At 39.7% G+C, this 14,814-nt stretch overlaps 2 protein-coding genes across 2 annotated transcripts; one reads left to right on the forward strand and one right to left on the reverse strand.

Moving 5' to 3' along the window:
* Positions 1–2,002: 2,002 nt before the first annotated feature.
* On the reverse strand, positions 2,003–8,393 carry LOC117300949 (DTW domain-containing protein 1-like). Its single transcript, XM_033784818.1, has 4 exons — positions 8,120–8,393; positions 5,501–5,641; positions 2,423–3,014; positions 2,003–2,274 (listed from the first exon to the last, which is right to left on the reverse strand). The coding sequence occupies exons 1-4, from the start codon at positions 8,291–8,293 to the stop codon at positions 2,021–2,023; spliced, it is 1,161 nt and encodes a 386-aa protein (XP_033640709.1). The 5' UTR covers positions 8,294–8,393; the 3' UTR covers positions 2,003–2,020.
* Positions 8,394–8,475: 82 nt separating this feature from the next.
* LOC117300950 lies at positions 8,476–10,521 on the forward strand. Its single transcript, XM_033784819.1, has 2 exons — positions 8,476–8,640; positions 9,691–10,521. Exon 2 carries the CDS (start codon positions 9,731–9,733, stop codon positions 10,358–10,360), a length of 630 nt encoding a protein of 209 aa, XP_033640710.1. The 5' UTR covers positions 8,476–8,640; positions 9,691–9,730; the 3' UTR covers positions 10,361–10,521.
* Positions 10,522–14,814: the final 4,293 nt, after the last annotated feature.

Raw genomic sequence — 14,814 nt, forward strand, 5'->3', positions numbered from 1 at the left:
TGAGCTCAAATTTTCACAGGTTTGTTATTTTACGCATATGTTGAGATACACCAACTGTGAAGGCTAGTCTTTGACAATTACCAATAGTGTCCACTGCCTTTAAAGTTGCCAGATAATGATGAAAGAAAAAAACTCTCTGGTCACGCGATGCTTTCAGATGCTTGATTGTTTCGGGGGGGGGGGGGGGGCAACCTTTGGAGGGGAGAACACAAATATTTATTGTGTTCTAAATAATTATTATTACACAAAATCTGGAATAAGTAAATATAAAACAAACTAACTCGTCATTTCATCAAATTGTATTTTCAATTTTAATATAAAAAGCATTCACTTACATTTCAAATGGCAAGTTCAATATTGATTTGCTAAAATATCGGTAGGTCTATAACATCAAAATAAATGTAAAACTGCGGTGTCATATCAGTTGTTTGTTTGGCTCATTGGAAGTTTTTTTCTTGCAACACCAATGAAATGAAAAAGGAACCTCGGGTCCAGCCTTTTTCCCCTTGGTCGAGTTGAAACTTGTTTGCAAAAATTTGAACTTGATCAAGTGGACCTACTTTTTTGCTTGATTCTTTCGCACGGCCATGACCATGTGGTTTCAAGCCACTTAAAAAGACCTCGTTGCCACTCTATTACATGTACATGTATTCCCTTATTCAAAGCAAGGTGGATACCATTGAATGGTCAGACACCAGCTCTTGGACACCAGCTCTTGACCACCAGCTCTTGACCACCAGCTATAGACCTTTATCATGGTGCAGCCATCTTGAATTTTCCCCCTTGATATTAATGTAACCAAACTGAGGCTTGAAGAACAAAATAGTCTGGTTCCTATTTGCAAAAATTATTATAAGCATTCATTATTGTTATTCGATACAAGAAGCATGACCAAGATGCAGCATGATAAGGTTCTATTGGTATTGACGCTAACCTTTTTCTAGTCACTCTACTTCCACCTTCAAGTCTAAAGGTAAGTCCAAAGGGTAAAGACATCCATTGCGTACCTCCTCAGCTCTTGCCCGATCAATTAGCCGTCAGTATAAACCCTGCTAACCCTAACCCTGTCATTGTCCTGTTCCACCAATTTCCGCAAGAATCATTCATTATGCTGATCTCCAGGAGTCCAGGATGATCACCTCTTCAACTGAACCCGGCTCTCCTTGGCTTCCGTTTCCTGTTCGGCCCTCTTGACCAAGTCCCGCAGGAAACTGTAGAAGAAGCAGTTATCATACATGCACTAAATGTTGTAAATCTTCCTCCAGGAAAATCACCTCTTCAACTGAACCTGGCTCTCCTGTTTGGCCATCTTGACCAAGTCCCGCAGGAAGCTTTAGAAGAAGCAGCTATCAAACATGCACTGACCGTTGTAAATCTTCCTCCAGGAAAATCACCTCTTCAACTGAACCTGGCTCTACCTGGCTTCCTTTTCCTGTTTGGCCATCTTGACCACGTCCCGCAGGAAGCTTTAGAAGAAGCAGCTATCAAACATGCACTGACCGTTGTAAATCTTCCTACAGGAACAACACTGCTTCCTCAGAACCTGGCTCTACCTGGCTTCCTTTTCCTGTTTGGCCATCTTGACCAAGTCCCGCAGGAAGCTTTAGAAGAAGCAGCTATCAAACATGCACTGACCGTTGTAAATCTTCCTACAGGAACAACACTGCTTCCTCAGAACCTGGCTCTACCTGGCTTCCTTATCCTGTTTGGCCATCTTGACGAGGTCATGCAGGTATTAGTAGGAGCAGCAGTTATCATTGTTGATCCACTTTTCCTTAGAACCAGGTTCTCCTTGGCTTCCTTCAGCCTTTATGACCAGGTCAGTCGGTCACACAGGAAGTTGTAGAAGAAGCAGTTGTCATCCGTTGTAAATCTTTCTCCAGGATAATCACCTCTTCATCTGAACCTGTCTCTCCTTGGCTTTTGTGGCCTCAGCCTTTTTGACCAGTCCCTACAGGAGCTGTAGAAGAAGCAGTTATCATACATGCACTGACCGTTATTAGTCTTCTTTTCAGGATGATCACCTCTTCTTCTGAACCCGTCTCTTCTTGGGTTCTTTTAGCTGTTCAGCCTTCTTGACCAGTCCATGCAGGAAGCTGTAGAAGAACAGCAAGTTATCATACTGACCACTGTAAGGTCTCTGTAGCATGATCTTGTGGTAATCAACCAGGAAGTAGTAGATCGCTTCAATCGTAGCTAGGTATGTATCAGGTTTCTTAAGCTGTGTTCTCCAGAAAGTTGTTGTTCTGCTTGTTAGGATCACTCTCTTGAATTCTGTTGATTTAAAAAAGAATAAATACTGCTCGTTAAAGAGACTTACTACTGTACTTGGTTGTCAAAACATAACTTTTTGAGCTTCGTGCCTTTTTGCCAACTTGCTGTCTATGCAGGTTAGGAAAATAACCAAACTGCACTACCTCACCTGCTAGTCTCTCATCTCTAATGATGACTCCAAACTGGTTCCAAGTGCTGTCTATAAATATCACTCTGTCATACGCAGAAACACCTTCTTTACCCTCGACAGGCGGTATCTGAGCTCCTGTTGATATGACATCAGGATCCTTGTTTTCCTTTTCAGATATTTGTAGAAGATTGCTTAGGTCCCCAGATAGCCCTCTTGACGATGGGAGATCTCGAGACGATCGGAGTGGGTCCTCTTCTGCCTGGGATAAACAATTCGACTGAATGGTCTTCTCAGCTGATGCAGGACTCTGGGACTTGCATGTTCTCTGTTGAATGGTTGATGTGTCAGTTTCTTGTGCGTTAGGCTCTTCATCTCCGCTGTAAGTATCGTCAGTTGAGTCTGCTTTAGAAGTTGTCACGCTACTATGCCTGCTTTTATTGGTCGCTTTTCGGTTGGATATTGGAGAACCTGCGTTGCTGGGAGGATGTTTTTTGGGGATGTTACTTTGTGAAGATGCACCCTCCTTCGCCAAATTTCCATTTTGTGGTGTTCTGCTCTTCGAGAGGTCCTCAAGAGACACTGCATCCTTGCAAGGAAATACAAGAAGAACCTGAAGAAAACAAACAAATTATAACGCTTGAGAACTAATAGGCCTGAAATTACACTATGGCAATGGTTTCCAACTCCCTGGTCTAATAGTATTGGTATATTTGTATGTTTTGTAAAATTACATGACCATTTACATGTACATGATAAAATAATCAAACCTAAGAAGACAACAGTTAAAACAATAATTATTTATGGGAAAGTATAACAAGGAAAAACGTAAAAGAACTCAAAAGGTGAGACTAAGTATACACATTGCACACAAAAAACATGTCTGCCCTCAAATATGCAAAAATGTATAACCATTTATGAGATAAAAACATCAAAAATGTACGTTTTAAAGTAGACAGCAATGAAGTAGACAACAATTAAACATACTTATTTATTATGGAAAGTAACCAGGAAAAATGTTTAAAGAACAAGGACAGGGAAACTATACACATTGCACATACATGCAGATTTGTCTGCCTCTAAACTGTACAAACAAAATGTATGGCCTTTTACAAGATAAAAACATCAAAATCTACATTTAAATAAGTAAGTAGACAATAGTATTAAAATTGGCAAGTAACCAGGAAAATGTAAAAGAACAACTACATGTAAAAATACACATTGAAAATGTGTAGCAATTTGTCCGTCTCAAATCTGTAACAAAAAAGAATGACCATTTACTAGTTAAAAACATCAAAATCGAAGTAGAAAACAATTAACAAAAATTATACAGTATGTATATTGGAAAGTAACCAGGAAAAAAGTTCAAAGAACAAGGCAGGGAAACTTTACACATTGCACTAACATAGATCTTTCTGACTCAAATCGGTTAAAAATATACAACAGAAAAAAGAAAAGAAAAAAAAGACAACAGTTAAACAATGATACATATTGGAAAGTATACACCAGGAAAAATGTAATTTAAAGAACAAAAACAGGAAAACAACACACACTGCACACAGATGTAGATTTGTCTGCCTCGAATCTGTTAAAAGTAATTTTGTATACGCAAGATAAAAACATCAGGGTAAAAGTAGACAACAGTCAACAGTTGAAAAATAACATGGACTCTTGCCAGTGGTACAGTGGCTATTTCAAGCCCTGGGGTAACTGGTCAAGTGCTAAAATAACAACTCTTGCCAGTGGTCAAGTGTGTGTTTCAAGCCCTTGGGTTTCTGGTCAAATGCTAAAATAAAAACTTTTGCCGGTTGTTCAGTGGCTATTTCAAGCCCTGAGGTTACTGGTCAAGTGCTAAAATAACGACTCTTGCCAGTGGTCAAGAGTGTGTTTCAAGCCCTGGGGTTACTGGTCAATGCTAAAATAACGACTCTTGCCAGTGGTCCAGTGTGTGTTTCAAGCCCTGGGGTTACTGGTCAAATGCTAAAATAAAAACTCTTGCCGGTTGTTCAGTGGCTATTTCAAGCCCTGGGGTTACTGGTCAATGCTAAAATAACGACTCTTGCCAGTGGTCAAGTGTGTGTTTCAAGCCCTGGGGTTACTGGTCAAATGCTAAAATAAAAACTCTTGCCGGTTGTTCAGTGGCTATTTCAAGCCCTGAGGTTACTGGTCAAGTGCTAAAATAACGACTCTTGCCAGTGGTCAAGTGTGTGTTACTGTTTCAAGCCCTGGGGTTAATGGTCAATGCTAAAATAACGACTCTTGCCAGTGGTCCAGTGTGTGTTTCAAGCCCTGGGGTTACTGGTCAAGTGCTAAAATATAAACTCTTGCCAGTGGTACAGTGGCTATTTCAAGCCCTGGGGTTACTGGTCAAGTGCTAAAATAACAACTCTTGACAGTGGTACAGTGGCTATTTCAAACCCCTGGGTTACTGGTCAAGTGCTAAAATAACGACTCTTGCCAGTGGTCCAGTGTGTGTTTCAAGCCCTGGGGTTACTGGTCAAATGCTAAAACAAAAATTCTTGCCAGTGGTACAGTGGCTATTTCAAGCCCTGGGGTTACTGGTCAAGTGCTAAAATAAAAACTCTTGCCAGTGGTACAGTGGCTATTTCAAGCCCTGGGGTTATTGGTCAAGTGCTAAAATAAAAACTCTTGCCAGTGGTACAGTGGCTATTTCAAGCCCTGGGGTTACTGGTCAAGTGCTAAAATAACAACTCTTGCCAGTGGTACAGTGGCTATTTCAAGCCCTGAGGTTACTGGTCAAGTGCTAAAATAATGACTCTTGCCAGTTTTACAGTGGCCCTTGTGTTTAGTCAAGTGCTAACAAATAACTTGACTCTTGCCAGTGGTCCAGTGGCTATTTCGAGCACTGGAGTTACTGGTCAAGTGCTTAAACAACTCGACTCTTGGGTTTACCGTGGATTTGCATTGTGATGTCATTTATTTTCGTGCGGTAAGCACCAGAAAGTTAGCATGCCTTTACGTGTGCTTATGGTTAGCAGCGCTATGAAATAGAAAATGCACAGTAAGCACAAAATCGGCCGCTAAGCAGCGCTATGAAATTGGGCCCAGAACAATTCCTTGAAAGCAGAAGAGAATTACCTTTTCCTTGTTTTCAAAATGAGGTATGTTAGGATACGTGTAGATTGTGACATAGTCCGGAGCTAAGAGTCGAGCATGCACGGCGGTACTCTTTCCATCCACCTCAGCAGGATGCTTGATAATATCAACCATCAGTGGGAGCTGTAATAAAACAAAAATTAAAAGCATTTATAAATTTGCATCGGTGATAAAGAATATTCATTTCGGTTTTTAACCACCACGGATGTGTTTTAGCACTGTATCCTCAGTACTTACCCGAGTTCTATGAACAAATCACGGGCATATTTCTCGGGTGGGATTCGAACCCACGACCCTTGCAATTCTAGAGCAGTGTCATTCCAACTACACTACAGAGTTTGCCTTGGTGTTTATATGGGTAAAAACCAAAATGAATAGCATTTATATATGTAGCGCCAAAATCCGCCTAAAAGAATTTGAGGTCTCGAAATCAAGTATCTGAAATCACACAACTTCGTGTGACAAGGGCTTTTTTCTTTCATAGTTCTCTCGCAACTTCGATGACCATTTGAGCTCAAATTTTCACAGGTTTCTTATTTTATGCATATGTTGAGATACACCAAGTGAGAAAACTGGTCTTTGAAAATTACCAGCAGTGTCTTTAAGTTCAGCTGAAGTAATACTTAAATGAGTGGCATAATACATTAAGCTGTCACTAGAGGGCGGTACATGTATATAAGATGAGTGGTTTAACTCCCAAATGGGTTGAACAAGGAAACATTTACTAGACTGGGATTTGCCGCTGTGACACCGGATTAAAATTCTGGCGCTCAACCAAACTCATCTTATTATTGTATTTTAGCCCCAATGTCCCCTATTTTGTCAATGTTCGAGGGTACCAGTCAGAACAGAAGCCACTCAACCTGTGACTGTCACAAAGCCAGTGATCACACCTAAAGTCGTAACTTTTTGTTATACCTCTGTACAAGTTGTGAAGTTTGATTGGTCGAGAACCAATCATGTGCCGTGCAACAGGTACGCATGTTACATGGTTCGACGGGCCGGGTAACATGAAAAGTGATGTACACCGGTGTACATCACCTTAATAATAATAATGAAAATTTATAAGGCGCCCGTATCCGCCATGACTGACGCTCATGGCGCATAACAAAAAGAAAAGAGCAACAAATTAATCACAAAAACATGAGGAAAACAGGTGGGTTTTTAAGCAGGATTCAAATACAATCAATGAAGAAGACTGACGAATTTCAAGGGATAGATTGTTCCAGAGTTTGGGAGCAGCATGTGAAAAGGACCGATCTCCCCAAGAGTGACTGGTGCGGGGGACAGTCAGTTGCAGGGCGCTGCTTGAACGAAGGCTACGTGATGGTAGATGTCGACTGATGATGTCTGTCATGTAGTCCTATGAATTTCCTTGAAGTGACTGGAAAACAAGAATGAGGATCTTGAAGGCGATGCGATCAATGATGGGAAGCCAGTGGAGGGACTTTAAGACAGGGGTGATATGAGTGGAGTGTCTGGTTAAGGTGATGAGGCGAGCAGTTGCATTTTGTAGGTGTTGATGTTTGTTTATTTGGTGTTGCGGGAGGTTATACATTAGGGAATTGCAGAAATCTAAGCGAGATGTAATAAATGATTGTTTCCAGCGTTGGACGGTTTCAACCGCTGTGTACAAAACAACCGCGGGTTCGATGGAATTGTTTCTTGTTCGTCTGGTTATTAAAAAATGAATAGTTCGTCGTAATTATGTTTGAAGATGACAACAGAACTTTGAGAAGAGGAATAACAATTATACAAAACAAAACAATTGTTGTACGCTGTGACTGGGGTCCTTGGGTTTTATACACCCTCGAGGGGGAATGGCACCCTCGGCTTCGCCTTGGGTTTCATTTTACCCCTCGAGTGTACAAAACGCTATGGACCCCATCACAGCATGCAACAATTGTGTTTATTATTAAAAACTTTGGACGCTTGACAACTCAATGAGTTAGATAACTTGATTGTTGTATAGTCAGACAACTCGCCCGTTATTGCAACTAGCCAATGCCATGGTCTGTGTGTGCTGCAGAAAAAGAAATTGCCGGCAGGGCGCCTCCTTCGAGGTAGTAGATGATTGATCATTGTGTCGTTGTCCTTAAAAGGCTAAAGTTGTTGAGGGAGTCTGACAAAAATGCATTATGACTACCTACATGTATGACTATGAGACTGACTGAGATATGTACACCGTATATCATGGGCAAGTTGTCAAGAAGATTGTTGAGACTACACACATGACATCACCATGTGTACTACTAGTACGTAGTACTAGTACACATGTAGTTTACTACGTACATGGATGTATAAAATTGTATTTCATTTTATAAAGAGTTCGATCTCGATTTTTCACCCAGAAAGATTTTATCCTGCTACACAATGGAAGTATATACCAATAATATCTTCTAATGAAACATAATTTTTAGATATCAATATTGTTTAAACTAAGCTTCTTCCAAAATCCCCACTTGAGTTTTAAGTTTGTCAAATCACCAATTTGCGCCGTCTACCCCTGTGCGCTCGATGTAAAAAACACGCGCAGAAAGTTGCTCAATATGAAAACTGCGCTGCTCAGTCTCGAGATTTTGCAACTTCGTGACCACTTACTTCAACTGTGTTGTACACTCCCGTTACTCCAGGCATCGGCAAGTAACATGTGTAGCAAAAGTACTTTCTGGACGATCCACATTCTGGACAGTTTGTCCGAGTGGTCACTTTGTTCAAGGGACCATGGGGATCGATTAGCATCCCATCAAAGGGACTCGCTCCTTTAACATTCATTTGAATAACCAGAAATGTGTTCAACAAAAATTCTGTATGGTTCAACTGTTTCTTTTTTCACATGCAATGCAACACCACATGCGCGCTAAGTATACAAACATTGAGAAACATTGCACTGTGTGTGCGATCAGTCAAAACGATAGAGGGCGGGCGCACATATCACCGAGATGTTATTAAAAATAGAGGATTTGTTGATGGGTTGCTGATCAATGTTCAGTTTTGCGGAATTCTTCCACTCTTCTTATTTCTGTTTTACTTTTAGTGCTAATTCGTCGATCGTCTTGATCCAAAAAGTCAACAAAGGTGTAGAGAGTGTCAGTGTCACTGTGTGCTCTGTACGACGTAAGGTAGGTAAATCATCATAAATTCAAGATTAATTTTAGAATTGATGAAATTGAAAGGCATTTTGTTTTGTAAAAATATTAGCCCACCTTGTTGAGCTGTTATGTTAAATGGCGACAGTGATGAGACCGATGTTAAAAGCGGAGCCATTAACAGCTCAACAAGGTGGGCTAATAGTGTACACTGTATTCAATTATGGAGGTAGATATTTTTGGGTAGATTTTCATTTTTTTTTTTTTTTTTTTAAATAGAATTGAATGAACTGATAAAATAGAAAGGGCAGGGACAATTGTTTCAATTGATTTATTTAAAACCCAGATTCTATCTAGACTTGGCAAGCAGTTCTGTAAAGAGTGTAGTTTAAAGTCTGGCTCTGAAAAAATAACTACATGTACGTAGCTAGAATTAGAACTACTGTAGGCCTGAACAAAAAGCCTCGTGGCTACTGATACTTATGATTATCTTTTTGAAAACACCAGGATTTATATTATAAATAACCCATCCACCAGGGTAGGGGTGTATTTTTTAACTTGGCCTGAAGACTTAATATTTTACTCATATGTATGGGTTTTGTTGTTCAACTGTTGATCGTCACTAACGACGTATGTTGTAAGTGTAACTTGGTGATACTGAGTTTCTGAGAGTTGATATTTGTCCATGTCCAGCCACCATGCCAGCAGATTACGATCATTTACACCACATAGTTGCAAAACGTAACCCTCCTGGGCCCAATTTCATAGAGCTGCTAAGGCTAAGCACAAAAATTTGCTTAGCAAGACATTTCTTCCTTGATAAAAACAGGATTACTAACCAAATTTTAATGTTTTGCATAATGTTTGTTACTGGTATTCAGCAGTTGTTTGCTTACCCTGAGAATCCTGTTTTTATCAAGGGAGAAATGTTATATGCTAAGCAAATTTTTGTGCTTAGCATCTCTATGAAATTGGGCCCTGCTCCGCCGTCGGCAGGAGGGTTACGTTATCGCAACTATTAAACCATAGTGCCCTTACTCCCCATCAACCAAAGTGTAATGTTTTTCTTTGATTGGTTCTCAGTTTTGTACCAGAGTCGACTTTTAAGATCGTTCCTCACACAATGGAGAATATGAGTATGAGCTTAGTGGATGCTGCACTGAATGAACTAGGAATGCTGAGTTCTGTAACAGACAGTCGCAAAGATTACCTGAGTGAGCAAGCCGCTGCCCGACGCAGATCCAGCAGTTACAATGTCCTTCAACTGAATCCAACGTACGTAACCTGCCTGGGGCCAGTTTCCCGTCCAGAAAGGGCTAGCTCTAATAAACACACCAATGTGGAAGAAGCCCCAAGAAGTTTAAGAGCGTCTAGTTCAGTGCCGCAATTGGTAACGACTGAAAATCGAGTTTGTCGCAGACAGCGATCGAAACCTCGATACAGCCGACCCTATCACATACCCAAGCAGTATGTTGCAGTGACACGCTCACGTCGGACTACAGAGCCATCAGAAGAAAAAGAGTCGATGGTTCAACTCGGAGGTGGGACAGATACGTCCGTCAGCGTCAACCTTGACTTAACTTCTGACAATGATGTAGTGCCGACCGTTCATTGTCTAACCCGTTCCAAATCTGTGGACGATGTAAGACGTGGGGCGTTTCAGGGACCATCGAATATTCAAGGAACGTCGCAGCATCAGGAGCTGGAAATGGTCTCCAGTCATTTGAGGGATTTGCAGGTTTCGTCGCAATAGCAAACACTTACTCTCATTACTGAAATAATATTTGAACTCTTAACAATGTCTTCAACAGAGTATGCATCCTTTATCACGAAGTAAAGCCTTGAATTTTGTTTTTGATTTAAAGCCATTGGACACTTTCGGTAAACAGTATTGTCCAAAGGCCCACACTTCGTGTATCACAACTTGTATATTAAACAACAAACCAGTGAAAATTTAGGCTCAATCGGTCATCGGAGTCGGGAGAAAATAATGGGAAAACCCATCCTTGTTTCCGCATGTTTTTAAAATAAATCCGTAATTCTCGCTATCGAGAATTGATAATTGTTTTAATGTTTTCTCAAAAAGTAGCATGTCATGGAATAAAATTTCAAGAGAAGTCTTTCACCTTTACCTTCTGTAAACCCTGGAAGTTATTTGTAAATCTGTGAACTTTCAATTTGTTTTCCTGTTCCGAAAGTGTATATAAATGGCTTTAAAGGGACACCGCAATGTAGACACATGTAAAGGGCACTTCTGTGAGGACAATTTAAATTCACAGACATGACAGAGGGAGCTGTTTCTCACAATGTTCTATACTATCAACCTGTCCCCATTACTTGTTACCAAGAAAGGTTTTATGCTAATAAATATTTTGAGTAACTACCAATAGTGTCCAACTGTCCACTGCCCTTAAGGGGAGAAGTCTGTTACTCAAACCCATGTACTGTAAGTAATTGTATGCCTACACTACTTGAACCTTGGAAGTGTAGTCAGTTTGCTCTTTGCTGTACATTTTGTTAACAGATCTTCTAGTTGTGCAATGAGGAATGCATAATTTCTTGATAAAGAGTTTATAGACTAATTATTTGAATGCTATTTATAACATACATTGTATTGACATTGTTTGCTTTGTGTGTTGACTATTTCAGACCTTGAAATACAATGTACGTGTCCATTTGCCCAGGTGTTGGCTTTTCTTCAGCCTTCAAAAATGTTCTATCCATGGAATTTTCCAATGGAAGTGTCCTTTGCAACATGACAATCGCACTGTCCTCTCCAAGATGAAGACTCCCATTTCACAAGTTGCCCAGGGCTCGATTTCACAAAGCATCAAGATTCATCTATGTCTACAGATGAGTTGTTGCTATTATTACCATACAATGTAGTCATTTGTGATGTGACATCAACCTTTGCAATAGCAATTAGGATCAACCTTTTTAACTCTTTTTGAAAACGAGCTCGATACGGCGTTGTAAAAATCTGTAAACCTTCAACCTAACTACATAAAGTATAGGCCTACATTGTTCATTCTTTTTTGCAAGACTCCTTGCGTAATACATGTACGTTTACACTCACACTCTTTATTTTCCAGTAAATTGAACAAAACAAAACAATTTCATTGGCTTTGGTGTCACAGTGCATTATATTGAATGGTTACTGTCAGAAAACACAGTGGATGATATTCAATGGTCAGACAGTAGGAGGGTTGACTGTATACTGTGAAGATACATGTAGATGCATTCAACACGTTACTGGCTGGGGTACATGTACATGTGTACAGTGTAGAAATCATTTGAAAACACAGTGGATGATATTGAATGGTCAGACAGTAGGAGGGTTGACTGTAGACTGTGTACATGTAGATACAAGTAGATGCATTCACCACACAATACATTTCGGCCGACATACATGTACAGTAGCACTCATTGGAAAATTTGATGAGATTGAACGGTCAGACAGCTGGAAGGTTTTAAAAAATGCAACACAACAACTTATAAACAAGGTCAAGCTTTATGTGTACCCAAACTTGTTTGTTATATACTTGTGAATTGTGCATGATTAGGAAACTGTAATCTAGTTGGAACAGATTTATCAATTATTGATAAAACCAAAATAATTGTACTTTGTAATGCGATAAACCAAATTAAATAAACAAGGGAAATATCATAACAATTGAAGACTACAGGATCACCTGTTTTTATTTTTTTTATTTGGGACCGTATGTAAACAACGTTCCACATGATGATAAAGGTGGGCGTGTCCTGGCGAAAAATACTTCTTTTGCACTCTGAAATTTCCACTGCATGTAGTCACATGGGTGTGTCCTAGCGAAAAATGGTTTTCTGCAAAACGAAATTTGAAAATGAATACTTGCTTCTTTACTGAAATTTAATTGCCAGTAATTGAAAAATCAATTTTCTTTACAAATCAAACATGATGAACAACATTACAAAGTGCTCAAGAAAAAATAACCCCTTTTCCATTTATGTGTTATATTTACTCTCGGAACATTCAAGTGTGTCGTGTGTTGAAAAACACAATTTTGAAAGTTTTTTGGGAAGAAAATTTTAAAAGTCTCTGTGAATCACGTAATTTTAATATGATTACTATTATAAAAACCCAAGTTTAGGCTGTTTACACAATTTAAAATTTTTAATGTTCAGGACCACTTTCTGTGGAATGGGCCTTAAAACCAGTTATGCTATGGTTTTGGTATAAATTATCATAAACGGTTAAGGGGATTTTACATGCTAAAATCATTTTGGTATCATGAGACCAAAATGATTTTGTGACTTGTTTCACTCATTTCTCAAACACTACATAACCTTAGTCAGTAATATTCGACGGGAAGCTGTTCACTATCATTATCTTCAAACCCTGTAAGTTTAATGTAAATCTGTGGACATTTTGAAAAAGTACCCAAATCCTTTAAACCACTAGTTCACTTTTCCCTTATACAAGGGTACAGAAGTACCACCCACCCCTCCCAAATTGATCTACAGTCCTCTGAAGAATTCTTGTGAATCACACCACACAATGTGTCCCGACTGAGCGATCTACATTGTAGTGCCACTGTGACTGGTGATGTTCAGATCCAGTAAACCATGTCCAATAAAATGGGACCCCAAATGATCCCATACTTTAACAATCTTTCCCTTGCACCAGGGCCATTGTGAGTTGAGTTGTGCGTTGGTTCTCTGCTGTGCCATGAGGGTTTTCCACCCTATCCCTGTTTCCTCGGGGGAAAAATCAAACACTTTTGATCTTGGCTGTGCTCCATGGTCATAATGGGTTGATGTGGCTGGCAGCTGAAGGCACCCTTGCATGCCTGCTTCTCGAACACATTGTAGCCGCGTCCTTCGCAATTCAGCTCTAGCTGCGAGTAAGGATGATTAGCCCCCCAAATTATTATTATATGGATGGCAAATGTTTAGATGCATGATACATGTACGTATAAGTACATACCTTCATGACAGCATTTATATCAGGCGCCATTTTCAAGGCGCCTACAGATTAGAAGATGCGACAAAAAAATCCATCCTCAAGATGTTCCAGTGTGAAGTCAAATAAAACAGATCAGTAGAGTGGGTTCAAATCCTGCTCTTAAGACATCCTTGAGCAAGAAACTTGAGGATTAGTGTTGCTCCATTCCTCAGACATGTTGGATGGGACATAAAGCTGCTGACGCAGAATATAAAAATACTAAAAGTTGAACAAATTAGAGTGTATTATAGACTATGTATAATTTTAATCTCCAATATATTATGTACAAACCTCTTTTTGAAAGAGTCGCTTTAAAATTTGATTGAGGTCAATACAATACAACAAAAGGTTAGTTTCAAGGATCGTAACTACCATTGAGTGATTGTTTTAAAGGGAACTTAAGGTATACCTTTGGTTTTTAAACAAAAATTTACACTTTTGATCTCTGGCTGTGCTCCGTTGTCTTCTTTTATAAGGGCCAACGTACATGTGCCTGCAGCTGGCTGCAAAGGGCGTCTACATGCCTGCAGCTTGACTTCATCAATTTAATACCTCAGATTCCTCATTAGATATAGCTTAATAATAAGGTCGTGTCACACAAAGCATTTCTCTTGGGAAATAAACTGCTTTAAAGGCAGTGGACACTATTGGTAATTACTCAAAATAATTGTTAGCATAAAACCTTACTTGGTGACAAGTAATGGGGAGCGGTTGATAGTATAAAACATTGTGAGAAACGGCTCCCTCTCAAGTGATGTAGTTTTCGAGAAAGAAGTAGTTTTCCACGAATTTGATTTTGAGACCTCAGATTTAGAATCTGAGGTCTTGAAATCAAGTATCTGAAAGCACACAACTTTGTGTGACAAGGGTGTTTTTTCTTTCACTATTATCTCGCAACTTCAATGACCAATTGAGCTCAAATTTTCACAGGTTTGTTATTTTATGCATATGTTGAGATACACTAAGTGAGAATTGACAATTACCAATAGTGTCCAGTGTCTTTAATCTCACTACCGGGCCAAAATTCATGGCTCTGCTAAACCGTAATCAAACAATCGTCCCTTGCAGAAGCAGGGAATTCCATGCTGACGTCAAGCATTATTTCAAGGATTAGCGGGAAATTAAGGCTTGTGTACAACCGTACTCAATGTTTACAAGGCATTCTAGGCTTACACAGCTAGCGCAGAAATTTGGTGCTGGCCCTGCAAGCTGAGAATGGTGAT

Source organism: Asterias rubens, chromosome 16 (assembly GCF_902459465.1).
Source record: "Asterias rubens chromosome 16, eAstRub1.3, whole genome shotgun sequence".
NCBI classification, from domain to species: domain Eukaryota; kingdom Metazoa; phylum Echinodermata; class Asteroidea; order Forcipulatida; family Asteriidae; genus Asterias; species Asterias rubens.

Bases quoted from the DNA above. Each gene is read 5' to 3' on its own strand.
- LOC117300949 (XM_033784818.1), bottom strand. From the start codon at position 8,293: ATGAATGTTAAAGGAGCGAGTCCCTTTGATGGGATGCTAATCGATCCC. The intron at 3,015-5,500 runs GTAATTCTCTTC...TGTTTTCTTCAG, and splicing joins ATTTTGAAAACAAGGAAAAG to GTTCTTCTTGTATTTCCTTG. The intron at 2,275-2,422 runs GTGAGGTAGTGC...TTAAATCAACAG, and splicing joins TAGAGATGAGAGACTAGCAG to AATTCAAGAGAGTGATCCTA.
- LOC117300950 (XM_033784819.1), top strand. From the start codon at position 9,731: ATGGAGAATATGAGTATGAGCTTAGTGGATGCTGCACTGAATGAACTA.